The sequence below is a fragment of the Alosa alosa genome, chromosome 14, assembly GCF_017589495.1.
Source record: "Alosa alosa isolate M-15738 ecotype Scorff River chromosome 14, AALO_Geno_1.1, whole genome shotgun sequence".
NCBI lineage: Eukaryota > Metazoa > Chordata > Actinopteri > Clupeiformes > Clupeidae > Alosa > Alosa alosa.
The window spans coordinates 10,883,121-10,898,048 of record NC_063202.1 but is presented as its reverse complement, the minus strand read 5'-3'; the positions used below and the strand labels follow the sequence as shown (position 1 = coordinate 10,898,048).

At 41.4% G+C, this 14,928-nt stretch overlaps 1 protein-coding gene across 1 annotated transcript; it reads left to right on the top strand.

Moving 5' to 3' along the window:
- The first annotated feature begins 9,724 nt into the window (after positions 1-9,724).
- LOC125306765 (putative gonadotropin-releasing hormone II receptor) lies at positions 9,725-13,753 on the top strand. Its single transcript, XM_048262288.1, has 4 exons — positions 9,725-9,773; positions 10,257-10,861; positions 11,475-11,679; positions 13,017-13,753. The coding sequence occupies exons 2-4, from the start codon at positions 10,340-10,342 to the stop codon at positions 13,448-13,450; spliced, it is 1,161 nt and encodes a 386-aa protein (XP_048118245.1). The 5' UTR covers positions 9,725-9,773; positions 10,257-10,339; the 3' UTR covers positions 13,451-13,753.
- Positions 13,754-14,928: the final 1,175 nt, after the last annotated feature.

Sequence of the window (14,928 nt, the reverse complement as noted above, 5' to 3'; positions counted from 1 at the left end):
AACACCTCCCCCTCCCTATCCACAGGTTAAGACGAGACAGTAAGATGCTATTACAGTAAAGCGCAAATATGTAGGCCTAGCCTATGTGAATAGATAGATAGATAGATAGATAGATAGAACACTGCAATACTCTAAGAACTATAACATAAGCAATGAAAGATGCCTGATGAAAAGAGCGATAGACAACAAAAATATATGTTTGTACATGCATACATACCGGTACTTACACACACACACACACACACACACACACACTGTAGGCTACATACTACAGACATACAGCCTCTAGGCTATACAAACACTGGACAAATACAGCCAAGGGAGGACAGACTATACATGTACACCACAAAGAACTATATCTGTAATTGACATGTGTATGCACAAATCCCATTCCTGCATGTCTCTCTCTCTCTCTCTCTCTCTCTCTCTCTCTCTCTCTCTCACACACACACACACACACACACGCACACATATTCCTGGGGTCAAGCTGAATGCTCGGCTACTGGGACCGACTGTTATTTTGGGAAGCGTGTCACCGGGACTGGCCTAAAATAACTCGTCGCTCTGCAAACATGAGAGGCACGACAGTGCCACTGGTCCTCAATCAGCTGAAGGCCACTGCAGGCAGCAGGCAACTGACGTGATTTAACACTGCCTCAGAGGTGCCGTGTTTAAACATCATTAAAACACCAGACCCCGCCGCTGCAAGCCGCATGGACAGAGGGCTCACGTTAAAACATTGTTGTCATGTAAATATAAACGTTTTCAAAAGGAGATCTTCCTAATCCAAGATTATTCTGCATGAAGTGGGTTATTAATTAGAGGGTCTATTTGTAAGCTATTTGAAATTTTGTTGCTTTGATTAATCCCAACCAGGGAGAATACAGAGATTGTAACGGGCCACATCAAAGGGGCAAAGACAAACAAACACAAAGCATTTCAGAAAACGCATCCTCAGGATCCCTGATGTAAGATCTGTGATGTCATATGTGACAAGCACCTGGTGTTATTTGGGCCTGTTTACGCCACCGCTCATGCTTCTTTCACATTCATCAACTTGCTCACAGTATACAGATCATGCACATTTCAGAAGTATATGGGCCGTGCCAAGAGTAACACCCCAAAATGAGGCTGTATTAGCCTGACGAGCCAGACCCACATTAAAATGTCTTTCAAATTCCCTCTGCACGCAATAGGACAGCGCTGAGTCCCATGCGTTTTCCCAATAGTTGGCTAGTTCAAACTTTTGCCAACTTAAAACAAGCTTAACTCGTGTCAGTTGGCCAACAGCAACATCCATATTCTTTGTTTTCAAGTAGCAGGGAATTCAAGCCAAACCGTTGCAACTCTGCCATCAATCATTATGTTAAGCCCGCCTAACGACTCTATACACGATTTGATTGGCCTGATAGAAGTGTTATTTTTCGAGCTCACAAGCCAACGGAGAGTTGCTAGACTAGCCCTGAAAGCAAATGTAATTGCCTGCCGCTAGGGTGCGTCTAGATTTCTAGGCTAAGGCTGTACCATAACATTTAACATTAAACAAGGTAATATTCACATTCTTTAGGTTGCAGGTTTCAAAGCTAAGAAATCCTTAGATGCAGGTACCTTGTCTGAGCTGCTTTATATAAAAAAAAGGACTTAGTGAAGAGTGCTGTTGTTTCCTTATCCTTTCCTCTTCGTATTTTTTCTTACTTTCTTGGGTGTTTTGAAATATGGCTCGTGTTTGCAGGGGAGTGAGTTTCAGGGGAACTCTCTTTCTGGCCGCTCACCGGCTGAAAACACTAAGGTGTTCAGTGCCTGAGAAAACATACAAAGAGGTATGTAATCTCAGGGCTTACTGTGTGTGTCTGTGTGTGTGTGTGTGTGTGTGTGTGTGTGTGTGTGCGTGTACGTGTGTATAATAGACTAAGGGGGTGTGTGTCTCTGTGTGAGTGTAAGGGATTTTTGGATGAACAATATATCAGACAGTGCAAGTGTGTGTGTGTGTGGTCAGCAGAATCACAGCACGTAACTCACACCCCGAGACAGCAGGAGAGATTTAAACTGCAAACACGAAAGCCAAGTGCAGCACATACACACACACACACACACACACACATGCTATTACTCTCTGTTCTCCCTCTCTTATGCACACATAATCACACACACTCTCTCTCTCTCTCTCTCTCTCTGTCACACACACACACACATACACACAGTAGAAGACCCCTTGTGGCCTGCCATCTGTCTTCTCATTCTCCAGGCTGCAAAAGCATTTCTCGCAAAAGCATTTACACACATCTAGAAATTACAACCACACATATAATGTACATGGCAAACACTTATAAGACTATTTCACAATTTTATCTAAATTTCCTCAGACAAAATCTCAAAAAGGTCTACTTTGGTGCATTATAGGAAGACTTTTTCTAATATTCACCTGACACAGCATTACATCAGCAAGGACAAGGTTAGGCATTCAGCAGGGATACTGCTAACATATGCACACAGATACAATCTACCTCCTCTGGACAGTGTAAGGAATTCTGGTCAACAGCTTTTTAAATTGGAAAATGAAAGACAATACGATGGGTGAAGTAAAGCCAGTCAGTTACTGTCATGAAGGCTTTTTTTTAAATGTATCTTTTATTTTTAAAAAATGTCTAAAAAGGTCATATACTGAAGAAAAATAAGCATTATACACAATACATGTCTACAAACTACAGCCTCATAGTAAGTGTTATCAAAGTTATCTTTGTGCTACCAAAGAGACACCAAAGCAAAGCACATTTCATTTTGAGATTTTCTGTGTCATTACCCTTTAGTGCACTATCGAGGAATGGCCACACAAACTCCCTGTGGGCTTTGCTAGGGTTTTCTGGGTGGTCAAGAAGGAAGCAGGATGGGTGTCTTGTGTAAATGAAGCAGTAGTGAAATGGACATGGGAAAACTGCTGATTACCTTCCTTCCTTCCCACAGTGCTGTGGTACAGATTTATTTCAAGTGTAACTACAATTCAGATTTACAGTATTTTGTACTACCAGCCAAGTAAAAACCAGTATGGATGTCAAATGCATGCACCTCTTTTCGTATAGGCTATGCTTCTCTTGTATTCCAGTTAAATGGCTTATAGCTCCAACATGGTTCTGAAGTAGCTATAGACTTATAAATAGGACTGGGTATGGTTGGACCATAACCACAAAAGCATGCATGCATTTGACATCCATACTGGTTTTTACTTGGCTGGTACAAAATACTGTAAATCTGAATTGTAGTTTCACTTGAAATAAATCTGGATGCAATTGCACTCTTTGGCCAGTAGACGAAGACAAAAGTCCTCTATACGAGAGTAATTCACCACAAGCAAAAGGAATGGTGTCGTTTCTCCTCAAAGCTCTGTAAGCTAATTTTACACCCTCTTGTGTACACAGTGACTAACTCTCTGGCAGAACCATGGCTGGGACTCAGGGGAGGTGTGGGAGTGTGTTCTGAGGGGAGTGTGTGCTGGGGAAGTGTATGCTGGGCGAGTGTGTGCACGCTGTGCTCAGAGCTCAGTCCAGCGAAAGAGAGAGAGAGAAAGCCAAACCAACATCTTTATTGACAGTTCATCATGGGAGGATCATGCCAGAATGTTCACGTTTCATAACGCCCTAGGTCTGGCAAGTTCTGTGGCTGCTTTACATATTACATAAATCATATAGCTTGACAAAAATATTCTATATAAAGGATATTTACAGGTTCACAAAATAAATCCATGTGTGTTCTTTGTTTCATTCCTCTCTTGAGCACTTTCATCGTTATAGACGTTATAGATTTATTATTTAACTCATAGTGTAATGATGGACGTCGCCTGGGAGATCTGGAATTCAGTGACTTGTGGACGAACCCACAACGGTGTGACCCTCAATGTCCTATGGGGACAACAAACGCATAATGATGCCATTTTCTACCACATTCAAATGAGACCTTGGAGTGATGACACTACATCATTTGTCCAGCAGAGGGAGATAAAAGCTCATCTCTGCCTGATTTTTGTTTTTTGATGTTTATAGAAGGACACAGTAGTTTGCAAAAAAAAGATGAAGTCATTACAATCAAGAGCTTTTGTGTGTGTACTACAAGCACAATTACTTTAAACACAATTACTCTACACTTAGCACATAAAGCACAATTAGCACAATGTGTTCATTCTGGCTGTTCATTATTAGTAGTCCCTGACCCTGGAGACTGATGACCCAGTCCTGACTCACCTGCCCCAGAACACCAAACATCTCTCTGCCTCAGCCCAGCCAGAGAGGAGTCTGGGAAATGTTCTGAGTTTGTGCAGGGCTCTAACCTTTTCGATAAGAAAAGGTTTTATCTGCTTTCCCTTTGGCATCTGAACTGGAGTGAACTTGACCTTTAAAATAATTGTTTGGTAGCTTTAGGATTTAGGATTGCCTGCATTGTCACACACATGTTGTCCCTCCAACCTCCTCTCTCTCTCTCTCTCTCTCTCTCTCTCTCTCTCTCTCTATCTCTCTCTCTTTCTACAGACATGCATATATTTGGGTCAGAGTGTCCTTCCGTATCTTTCACATTTCACTTAAAACAACATCAACAACAACAACAAAAAAAAACAATTCCCTCCTTGAATGATGCAAGAATAAAATAATCAGCCTTATAAACTTAAACTCATTCACATCCACTGGGGTGATTTTGTCGAGTAACTCTGGTGATATGTAGGTGTGTTAAAGGTGCTCTAAGTGATGCCACACGTTTTTTAAACTAAAACATTTTGTCACTTACTGCAAACATCACCTAACCAACCGCTAGCTGTCTGTGTCCTGAATACACTGTAAAAAAATGTGATCTCTGTGGACAGCCTAGGCTCCAAAAATGACAACAAAAACAACCTGGGCAAACCTAGCCCATAAAAACATAACAAACTGTTCCAGCAAATCACAGACTTACCGTACAGACGAGATGCGCGTTTAGGAGAGTTTCAATTGCATGGGAGCAGCATGGGAGGGTGGGGGAGGAAGTAGCGAGCTAGCTCTCTGTTTTGTTTGAAAGTCAACAGAAGTGATGTTACCCAGCATCGCTTAGAGCACCTTTAAGTTCTATAGCTAACTGAATTGTGTAGCTGTTGTTTCCATCAATGCATTTCATGTTGTATTGCATGAACATTTGTGTGTCTGGATGAATTAAGTGTGTGTGTGTGTGTGTGTGAGAGAGAGAGAGAGAGAGAGAGTGGATGAACAAATGAATTATAATATCATATCATAACAAAATCATAACAGTCACAGTTGCAATCTGTGAATGTGCCAAATCTGCACAAGTTGAAGTTTTGAATATCTCAGTGAAGAGTGTGTTTTTGAGTGGAGGCTGATATCCACAGATTTCTCTGTGTGTTGTGCTGTAGGTCAAGCATGTGTAATTACATCTCTCTCTCTCTCTCTCTCTCTCTCTGTGTGTTGGCTTGAAAGGGCTGAGTGATTCATCAAAGCAAAACTTTTTCCACCTCATCCAGCATTTTGGCCAGTGGGGTCTTATTTAAGTCTAAAAATAGTTTGTTCTTCTATGATTAAAAGTAATCTCTACACTTCCACAATTTACTGTAATTGGGAAATCCAACGTAAACCGTTTTGCAATTATGAAACACTGGGGTTTCTGGACATTAATGTTTTGCATTTATATTTATTTATTTAACTTACAAACATGATGAATAATATTCAAGCTACATTGCAAAGGCAGCCACAGGTAACAACTTATACAAGAACCATAACTATCACTGCAAGAGGAGGGTGCAGGAGTTGTAAGTAGTAGTCCAAGTATAGTCCAAGGAGATAGTGGTAGAGGAGGTAGAGGGGAATCAAAGGGCATGCTTTGTGTGTGTGTGTGTGTGTGTGTGTGTGTGTGTGTGTGTGTGTGTAAAACAAACTTTTGTTAGTTCTCCCAAATGGATTTTCAATTAAGCATGCTCATAACAAGCATGTTTGGCTTGGCAACTGTCCGTGGTTCTGAAATGCGTAGAGGAGGTTGTTTATTCAGTGTCCATGTGTACCCCCGATGGGAAAACAGTAGTGAAAGCTAATAACCTAAAGTGTGTCTAAAAGTCGGGTGTGTGACAGCTGTCAGTCATGGTCATCTTCCTGAGCTCCTCCCATGAAAATAATGCAAGTCTAGTCTTTTCATAACATTAAAAAAGCCAATCGTGATATTTTGGCGTTCTACTTCAGGCCTGATTCTCGGGTGAACACAAGTGCATATTACCCTCACTGTCCAACCAAATCAAGGACATGCAACTGGACACATAGGTCCTGCAGTGTATCAAAATTTATCCCATACTATTACTTGATGTGCTCTTGGAGAGCACAGACCTTCACCAAGGCCAAATGCCTTATTAACAAAAATCACAATATGCTAATGAAAGACAAAAGCAATTTGTGTATCTGTCCAGTGGTTTGGATACGGTCCAATATTTAACAGATTCTTCTGAGGCCTATGCCACACCCTTCCACCGAGTTACATGAAATTTGAGCCAATTGGTTTTTCTGTAATCCTGTAAACAACCTCCTTTGCAAGGTAATAATGGCAATGCAGTATATCACATACAACTATAATGACGTTTACATTTTTAAAATGTAAAAACCAGATTCAAGTTTTGGGGTCAGACAAGGATTTTTGATCTCTGTGGCCAGAATACATGTATGTCATTCAGTGGCAGCTAGGGCAAAGCACATCAAACTACAGCACAGTCAGTGGAAATACTGTATGTCATGAATATGGGTCATTGACAAATAAGGCTTTTAAAAACGTGTTTTCAAAATAATCTTAAAATAAAAATGGACAGAATGCATGAATGAAGACTGTGTTTAGTTTAGTTTATTTGTTTAGTTGACAGGGACCATGTACAGAACTAGTTCTATAGCTAGTTAGCTAATTTGCATCTGTGGTCCCTGGGCAGGAGTTTAAAAAACAACAAAATACATACAAAACATTACAGATAGTATCAGCAACAACAACAACATTACAGATATATCATACAAAACACAAAAACATTTGGTGTTTTATATACAGGTTCATGGTTCAATTATCACATGATTGATTTTCTTCAGCCATCTCTTCAAAGAAGTTTTAAAACTGTTCAGAGTTGCACAATTTCTAATATGAAGTGGAATTGAGTTCCATTTTCCAGTAGCTTGGAATGAGAATGCTGATTGCGCAATAGCGGTCTTCCTATATTTAGTGGAACAATCGCCTCTCATTGAGGCCCTGGATACTCTTACATTGTCCCTGCAGAGTGACACACATTGCTTGAGTGGTGGTGGTGTAAGGTAATGAATGAATTTGTACATCAAGCACATATCAGCAAAGAAAAGAGAACTGTCAAAGGCCAACAGGTTATGTCTTTTTTTATAATGGGGTAGTGATGGTAGTGTCTTGGTTTGTTATCAAGAATTTTCACAGCCTGTTTGTACAGAGTGTAGGGTTTCAGTGTAGTCACACCCGCCTGGGACCAGCTTGTGGCGCAATATGATAGATGTGAGAGGATTATTGAATGCATGAACAATTTAGCAGCATGCAAAGGTAATTGAAGCCTAATATGTCTGAAATTACTGTAATTAAGAGTCAGACAGTTGCTAGTTAGCCAGTCTGACACTTTGTGTAGTACTGCAGAGAGTTTTGACACAGCCTGTTTTCTATCCTTAGCATTTAAACAAGTCTTAATGGCTGCGTAACATTTGCAGGGTTTTTAATACATTTTTCGAATGCATTTGCAATTTCATCACTCAAAAAATGTCTTGGTGGGGCAACCAAAAGTTTCTAAAAAAAAGTATACCTGAGAGTGTCTACAGGGTTTAAAAGAGAAATGTCAAACAATCGGTTTTACCTAGCTTGAGTTGCTACAGCCAGCAGCTAAGGCAGTAAGGCAGCTACAGTGCTACACTCTGGAGGCATGAGTGTAGCACTGTAGCTGCCTGTTGCGATCTACGTGAAAACTCGCGAGATTTCTCCTTTAACACATTATTATTTTGTACTTGACCTTGGTATTAAAGGTAACTTATGAATACCTTATTGTAGAGGGCGGGTATTTTGGTTTTCCAACACCCAACTTTACATTTAAAATGTGAATAAGTACTTTACAAATTACAAAAGTATATTGTTTATGAATAATTAGGTACAGCAAATTTTCAACCATTTGTTCTCTTTAATCTATTTATTTACCTGGTTGCACCACCTGACAAAGCAGTTGAGCCACCTGACTTTTGCAACTAATTTCAATTTTTGAAGGGTCTTCAACATAAAATGATGCCCCCATATTTATTTTTAATTTCCTTACCTTTTAAATTCTATATTTAATACTTTTCACATAGTCTTAATTTGCTCGGACGGTTGCGTTACCTGACATTTTGAGGGTTTGAGATGATAAAACATAAAATATATATACTTTTTATGATAAACAGAAAATATGCTCAAATTATGCAGGCTTTATAGAATAAAATGGTGCTTGTTATAATCCATTTGATGTTTTAAATCAAAGTATGAAATCTGCATTGACATTTACAAGGGGCAGCCGTGGCCTACTGGTTAGCACGCACGGCTGAAGTGCCCTTGAGCAAGGCACCTAACCCCTCACTGCTCCCCGAGCGCCGCTGTTGTTGCAGGCAGCTCACTGTGCCGGGATTAGTGTGTGTTCACTGTGTGTTTCACTAATTCACGGATTTTGATAAATGCAGAGACCAAATTTCCCTCACAGGATCAAAAGAGTATATATACTTATACTATACTTATACACAAGTTATGTACTATTACATAAATTCAGTTTCCAAATGAACATAAAATGTACACTTTGTTCTCTTCCAGAAATGAAATAAGTTTGCTTCTTACACACTGAAATAAACAGGCACTGGCACACTTTGTGCATGCATGTCTGTTAGTGTCTGTCTGTGTGTGCAAGACTTGTTAGTGTGAGTGGCAAGCTTCAGTGGCGAGTGTCATTTGTGTCTTTTGTGTGTGTGTGTGTGTGTGTGTGTGCTCCATAACCTGATGGGAGTGGAGGTGAATATGTAGTCTTGGGTTCATCTGATAAAGGTGACACAGCAGCAGGCAGCAGCAGTACCAGCAGGATTCCTGCATCTGCCCCTCTTTTTTGATCTCTGCCATAAAATGACGTCAGGTGCTGCAAAAACACTGGCCTCTTTTCAGCCATCCTTTCTTTTACAGGTGTGCATGTGTAAATGTGAAAAATGTTCAGTGGGAGTTGGTGTGAACCGGTCTGACGGGCTCGGTTTGAGGCAGAATGACGTAGGCCTGTTTACAAATGTAAAGAATTGGATGGGGTGATTGGTTATGCAAAGGGCATTGATCTGGTCAAAATGACCCTTTCTTCACACAGACACACACACACACAGAGCGAGAGAAACTAATACTAGGGGCATGTTGTCACGGAGATGCAGTGCAAGGTTGACCAGTGAGTCCCAGATCAGATTGTCCTTTACTTTTTATGGACCATTCATGACCATTACACATACACACAAGCACATACAACATTTAATCAATTTAATCGAACTAGCACACTTTGATGCTAATGTTATCACACAACTTTTATCACCATAAAACTCCACACATTGGTCTATTCTCTGTCTGTACACACACACACACACACATTGGTCACTCACGTTTGCGTCATCATGATGGCATACTGAAAGGTTTATAGACTCTATCGTGTGAGACAAGCTTTATTTTCAGAGCGGAGGCACAGATGAAAATTTGACTCCAATAGCTCCGATGGCCAGACAACTCAGGTATGTCACTGTACATTATCTTCATTGCACTTGACATTCTACAAAGTATTATCCAAGTCATATGACTTAAAAGTTTCCATCGAGAGAGCTAAATCCGAACTTTAATGGGCTTGTGAACGCTACAAAATGCATTTACGCACGGAGTAATTCATACAGGCGCGGAATTGTTCATATATCCGCTGACTGATAAAATAATCAGTCGCAATTAGAGAATACATCCAGAAACGTAAATCTATTTTATTTGACTGTATGCTCAGTGAGATTAATTTGGATTCAAATTCTTCCCAACAACTAAGGCAGAAAGGGGATTTAGATGGTTTATAAAATCGCCAACTTCCATATTCCAATTTTCCAACAATCTAATTTTGGCTTTAAAGATGACATTTCCAGCTGTTATTTTTCACTTGTGTGTTGAAGTAGCCAACATGGGGCTCATCCTCTGCGAGTAAATCAGGCATTCTTTCAAACCCATATTTGCTTTAGTATCCCCGTACCGCAAAGAACAAGCGCAGGACACCAGACAAACATTTCCTAAGAAATCTACCAGATAAGGATCACCAGAGACTATGCCTATGCCTTTGCTGTACCAGACGTATGACTCGGAGTGGAACATGAGCTGCGATTTCCCCTCACACACCTGTAACCGCAGCCTGGGCACACAGCTCACTTTGCCCATCTTCAGCACCGCGGCAAAAGTTCGTGTCACCATCACCTTTATCCTGTGCGCCGTCTCTGGAATCTGCAACTTCGCGGTGATCTGCAGTGCCTACGGCGGCCGTCGCAAGTCGCACGTGCGCCTGTTAATGTTGAACCTGAGCGTGGCAGACCTGCTGGTGACGTTTATCGTGATGCCGCTGGATGCTGCATGGAATTTGACGGTGCAGTGGCTGGCGGGAGACTTTGCATGTCGACTGTTGATGTTTCTCAAGCTGATGGCCATGTATTCCTGCGCGTTTGTTACCGTGGTGATAAGTCTGGACAGGCAGTCTGCCATACTGAATCCCTTAGCCATCAACAAAGCCAGGAGGAGGAACACAATCCAGCTGACGGTGGCATGGACATTAAGTGCTGTTCTATCACTTCCTCAGGTGAGATAGAGCTAACCAAGCGCATCATGTTTCATTCTTCGATGTCTGTTGCATGCCTGCTCATTCATAGGTATACATTTTTTGCTTTGGGTGAGTCTACTTTCTCTATTTATAGCCTACTATTCTAGGACTTAAATGTTTAAAAATGTACAGCACATAGATAGAAGCCAATTTTTACTAAAGCCATACACTTCTCTAGTATAATTAACCCCTTTATCAGATGGGACTGGTTAAAGCATCTCAGTCCTCTTCCAAACTGTTTAAAGACTTATCTGTTCACCTTGCACACAATTAGTTAATTCTCTTACAGGAGTATGGTTCTGAATGTTTAGGGGTTCTGTTGATATGGAAACTCATGATTTTCATTGTTGATATTTGTTGTTGTTGTTATTATTATTATGCTTAATAGGCTTGTCAACTTTATTTAAAACTATTATCTTTAACTAATGTACTGTAAGTTGCTTTGGACAAAAGTGTCTGCCAAATACCATAACCATAAATCCATTCGGTCACACTCCCACGCAAGTTCATTGTCAGCCTAACTGAAGATGACTGATTGACCCAGATGACCTCCTCTCCAACCCAACACCTACTCTCTCTCTCCCTCCTCCAGGCTTTCCTCTTTCATCAGGTGACCATCACATCCCCGGCGCACTTCACGCAGTGCATGACACACGGCAGCTTCCAGCAGCGATGGCAGGAGACGCTCTACAACATGTTCACGTTCTGCTTCCTCTTCCTGCTGCCGCTGCTCATCATGGTCAGCTGCTACACACGCATCCTACTGGAGATCTCCCGCGGCATGCTGGGAGACAGTTGTGAGTGCCATGCCCCAAATATCACTGTAAAGCTGTGGCTTACTCCACACTGAATAACATTTAGTGGACAGTTCAAGCAGCACTACAAAATGGTTCTAAACCAGGAGGGCCAAAGATTTGGCCCAGGGACCAGTGAAAAAGATAAAGACTGACATGGAAGGTAGGGTATTTCAAGAAAGAAAGAGCAGTATATGACAGCAGTACATGATAAACCTATATGCCTTGTTTGCTCATAAGTGGGTGCAGTAAAGGAGTACACTACCAGTCAAAAGATTTGAAACACATACTCTTTTAGGTGTTAGGTAGTAAGCAAAAAAGTTCCCGTGCAACATGTATGGAAACTCCTTCAGGACTGTTAGAAAACCATTCCCAGTGTCTAACAATACAACATGTATGGGAACTCCTTCAGGACTGTTAGAAAACCATTCCCATCATGGCAAGAGTATGAAATGCTGTCATCATAGCAGAAGTTGCTGCTTTGAAGAGCCTAAAATATAAAACTTGTAAACGAACAGCTTTGTTTACTCTTTTTTGTTTACTACAGTACATTACTCTTATCCCACGTCTGTTAATTCATAGTTTTCAGTTTCTAGTTTTGCTCTACAAGGTAACAGTAGTTTATAAAAGCCATAAAAGAGTAAATGTACACTACTGGTCAAAAGTGTTGATACACCTACTTTGACATCCTTGTTCTAAACCATACTGAACCCTAAGGCGGGGATCACATCAGCCAGCGGCAGCGGCAAGTGGCAGCGGCAAACGTAACGCAACGCTCAGACCATAATAAGTTTTGTCTAGTTCCTAAGCAACACAAACGGTTTGTCAATTGAATATGCTCGCGTTGCGCTTTGAAAGTTGAACCAAGTTCAACGCTCAGCTTGTTCAACGCTAGCTTTACGCCAGCGTTACCACCGTTCCGCTGCCGAACCATAGAGAACAATAGGAAACCTGCCACTTGCCGCTGGCTAATGTGATCCCCGCCTAAAAGGCAAGCCTAACAGGCTAACACACACTGTTGTGAAAGTAGTAGATACTAGCCATTGACCATAGGCTGAACTGAACACTTGAAAGTGAAAAATGAGTGGTGGTTTTAGAGGAGTCCTTTAGACAGTACAGGGTCACGTGTTTGCTTAGAAGTAGACCAGGCACATTGTTGATAGAGCTATTATCGGAACTGGGACAATACAAGGAAGAGACATAACTGTTGGAGAAAGGAATATTTTCAGAATGCTGACGTACATGCTCTATGTCTACGTGTATGTCATGAAGAGATCAGTCAGTTTTTGTGAGACTTGCTGACATCAGACAGGAAATTGCATTGTTTGTGTGCTCCCCAGCATCAGCCAATGAGATCCGCTTGCGTCGTTCCAACAACAACATCATCCCCAAGGCTCGCATGCGCACGCTGAAGATGAGCATCGTCATCGTCAGCTCCTTCATCGTGTGCTGGACGCCCTACTACCTGCTGGGCCTGTGGTACTGGTTCAGCCCGGAGGGCCTGGTGGAGGCCGTGTCGGACTCGCTGACCCACCTCCTCTTCTTGTTCGGCCTGCTCAACGCCTGCCTAGACCCGCTCATCTACGGCCTCTTCTCGCTGCCGCTGCGCCGGAGCAGGCCCGCCGTCACCGTGGAGATGGAGAGTACCACCCACGTCATGACGCTCAGCTGCAGGCAGCTGACAGACCGAGACGCGAGTCGAACGCAGGAGCAAAGGAAGGAAGGAGAGAGAGGAGAGCAGAGCCTGCTGTGCAACTCTGATGAATTGTTGTGAGACTGTCGCACACAAATAAACGCACACACAGACATGCACACGTGCAAAGACTCAAACGGATGAGCCTACATTTGAATTAGCCTGGTAATACCAGACCCTTTCACTTTGTGGAGAGAGTCTGGGCTGTCATAATTGGGAAATGTTTCCAACTCTAATATCATAACGGCCGTAAACTTTGTGTTAACTTTGAAATCATTTTGATCAAATCAAATTGATCAGGTATTCCTAACATTATTTCTGACTTCACCCAACCTTTACAAACTGTTATCAACCAGAGAGAAGAACTTCTCTTCTCTGATTGGCTGGTGGGGTGACTATTAGTTCTGAATAATGGGACACCTATGAATGAAAAAAAAAGAATTGGCCATAGGAACCATTCATTTACCATTCCCTTTGGCCTCCTTGTGTGGCCATGCAGCAGCTGTCAATCACACATAATGGCTCCTCAACTTCGTGGCAGTAATGAAATGCAGGTAATGTGTGTGTGGGACCGGGGGCTTGGCACATTTATGTGTTCTCCTACAGATCAATGACTGTCTTTCTCATGGATATAGGGTTCACAGTAGGCGAAGATCCTCCCACACAAAAATCCATATTGTTTACCCAATGTATTTACCCAGTATGGTATATATGCTGTGTGAATATTTTAAATCTTCATGTTCAATGCACCAAAAAATATGTACTGTGTGCAAGAAAAAGCATGACATATTTCAGTCCTGTGATGGTGGATGTGTTGTTTTGATTTGTCATCTTCATGATTCTATCACACACCACTGTCTTCCATCATCAGTCTACTGTGCATTTCTGCTCCAAGTGTCACACAGTAACAGACACCTTCCCCCACACAGAAAATATTCCCCTCACATAAGTATTTCTACTTTCTGTTTTGTGAAGGGTTCTATGTAAGCGGACTGTACATCTCTTACTTTCTCTGTGGTTTTAATCATTCTTCTCACATAAGTTTATATTTCATCTACTCTTAATATTTCTCTCTTTGGTCTTGTGTTGTTAGGAACACTGTAATTAATCTGTTTCTTCATCCTGAGGGTGTGTAAGTGTGTGTGTGTGTGTGTGTGTGAGAGAGTGTTAAGGGATGGGGGCATCATTAAACTCAGAAATATCCATATATCTAATCACTAACTTTCACTCTGTGTGTTTGTTTAGTGTGGGGTGGGAGGGGGTATTTTCCTGAGGACCATGGCAAATGTGTTCAAATGACTCAAGTCTTCTAGGGTAAGAGCTCTTTTATGAAAACACAAATTCTCCCATTTGTTTTGTTTAGTTAATCTATTCAAAGAGGAGAGTGTGGCATTTCAATGTTTGTATTTCAAATGTAACTTTCAAGGGTTGTCTTAATAAAATGTCCAATGTAAGGGTTGTCTTAATAAAATGTCCAATGTTTTTTATTTTTTTATTTATTTGCAAACATCATTGACATTACAGAAAATGCATCACTATGACATGCACATGAATACTAC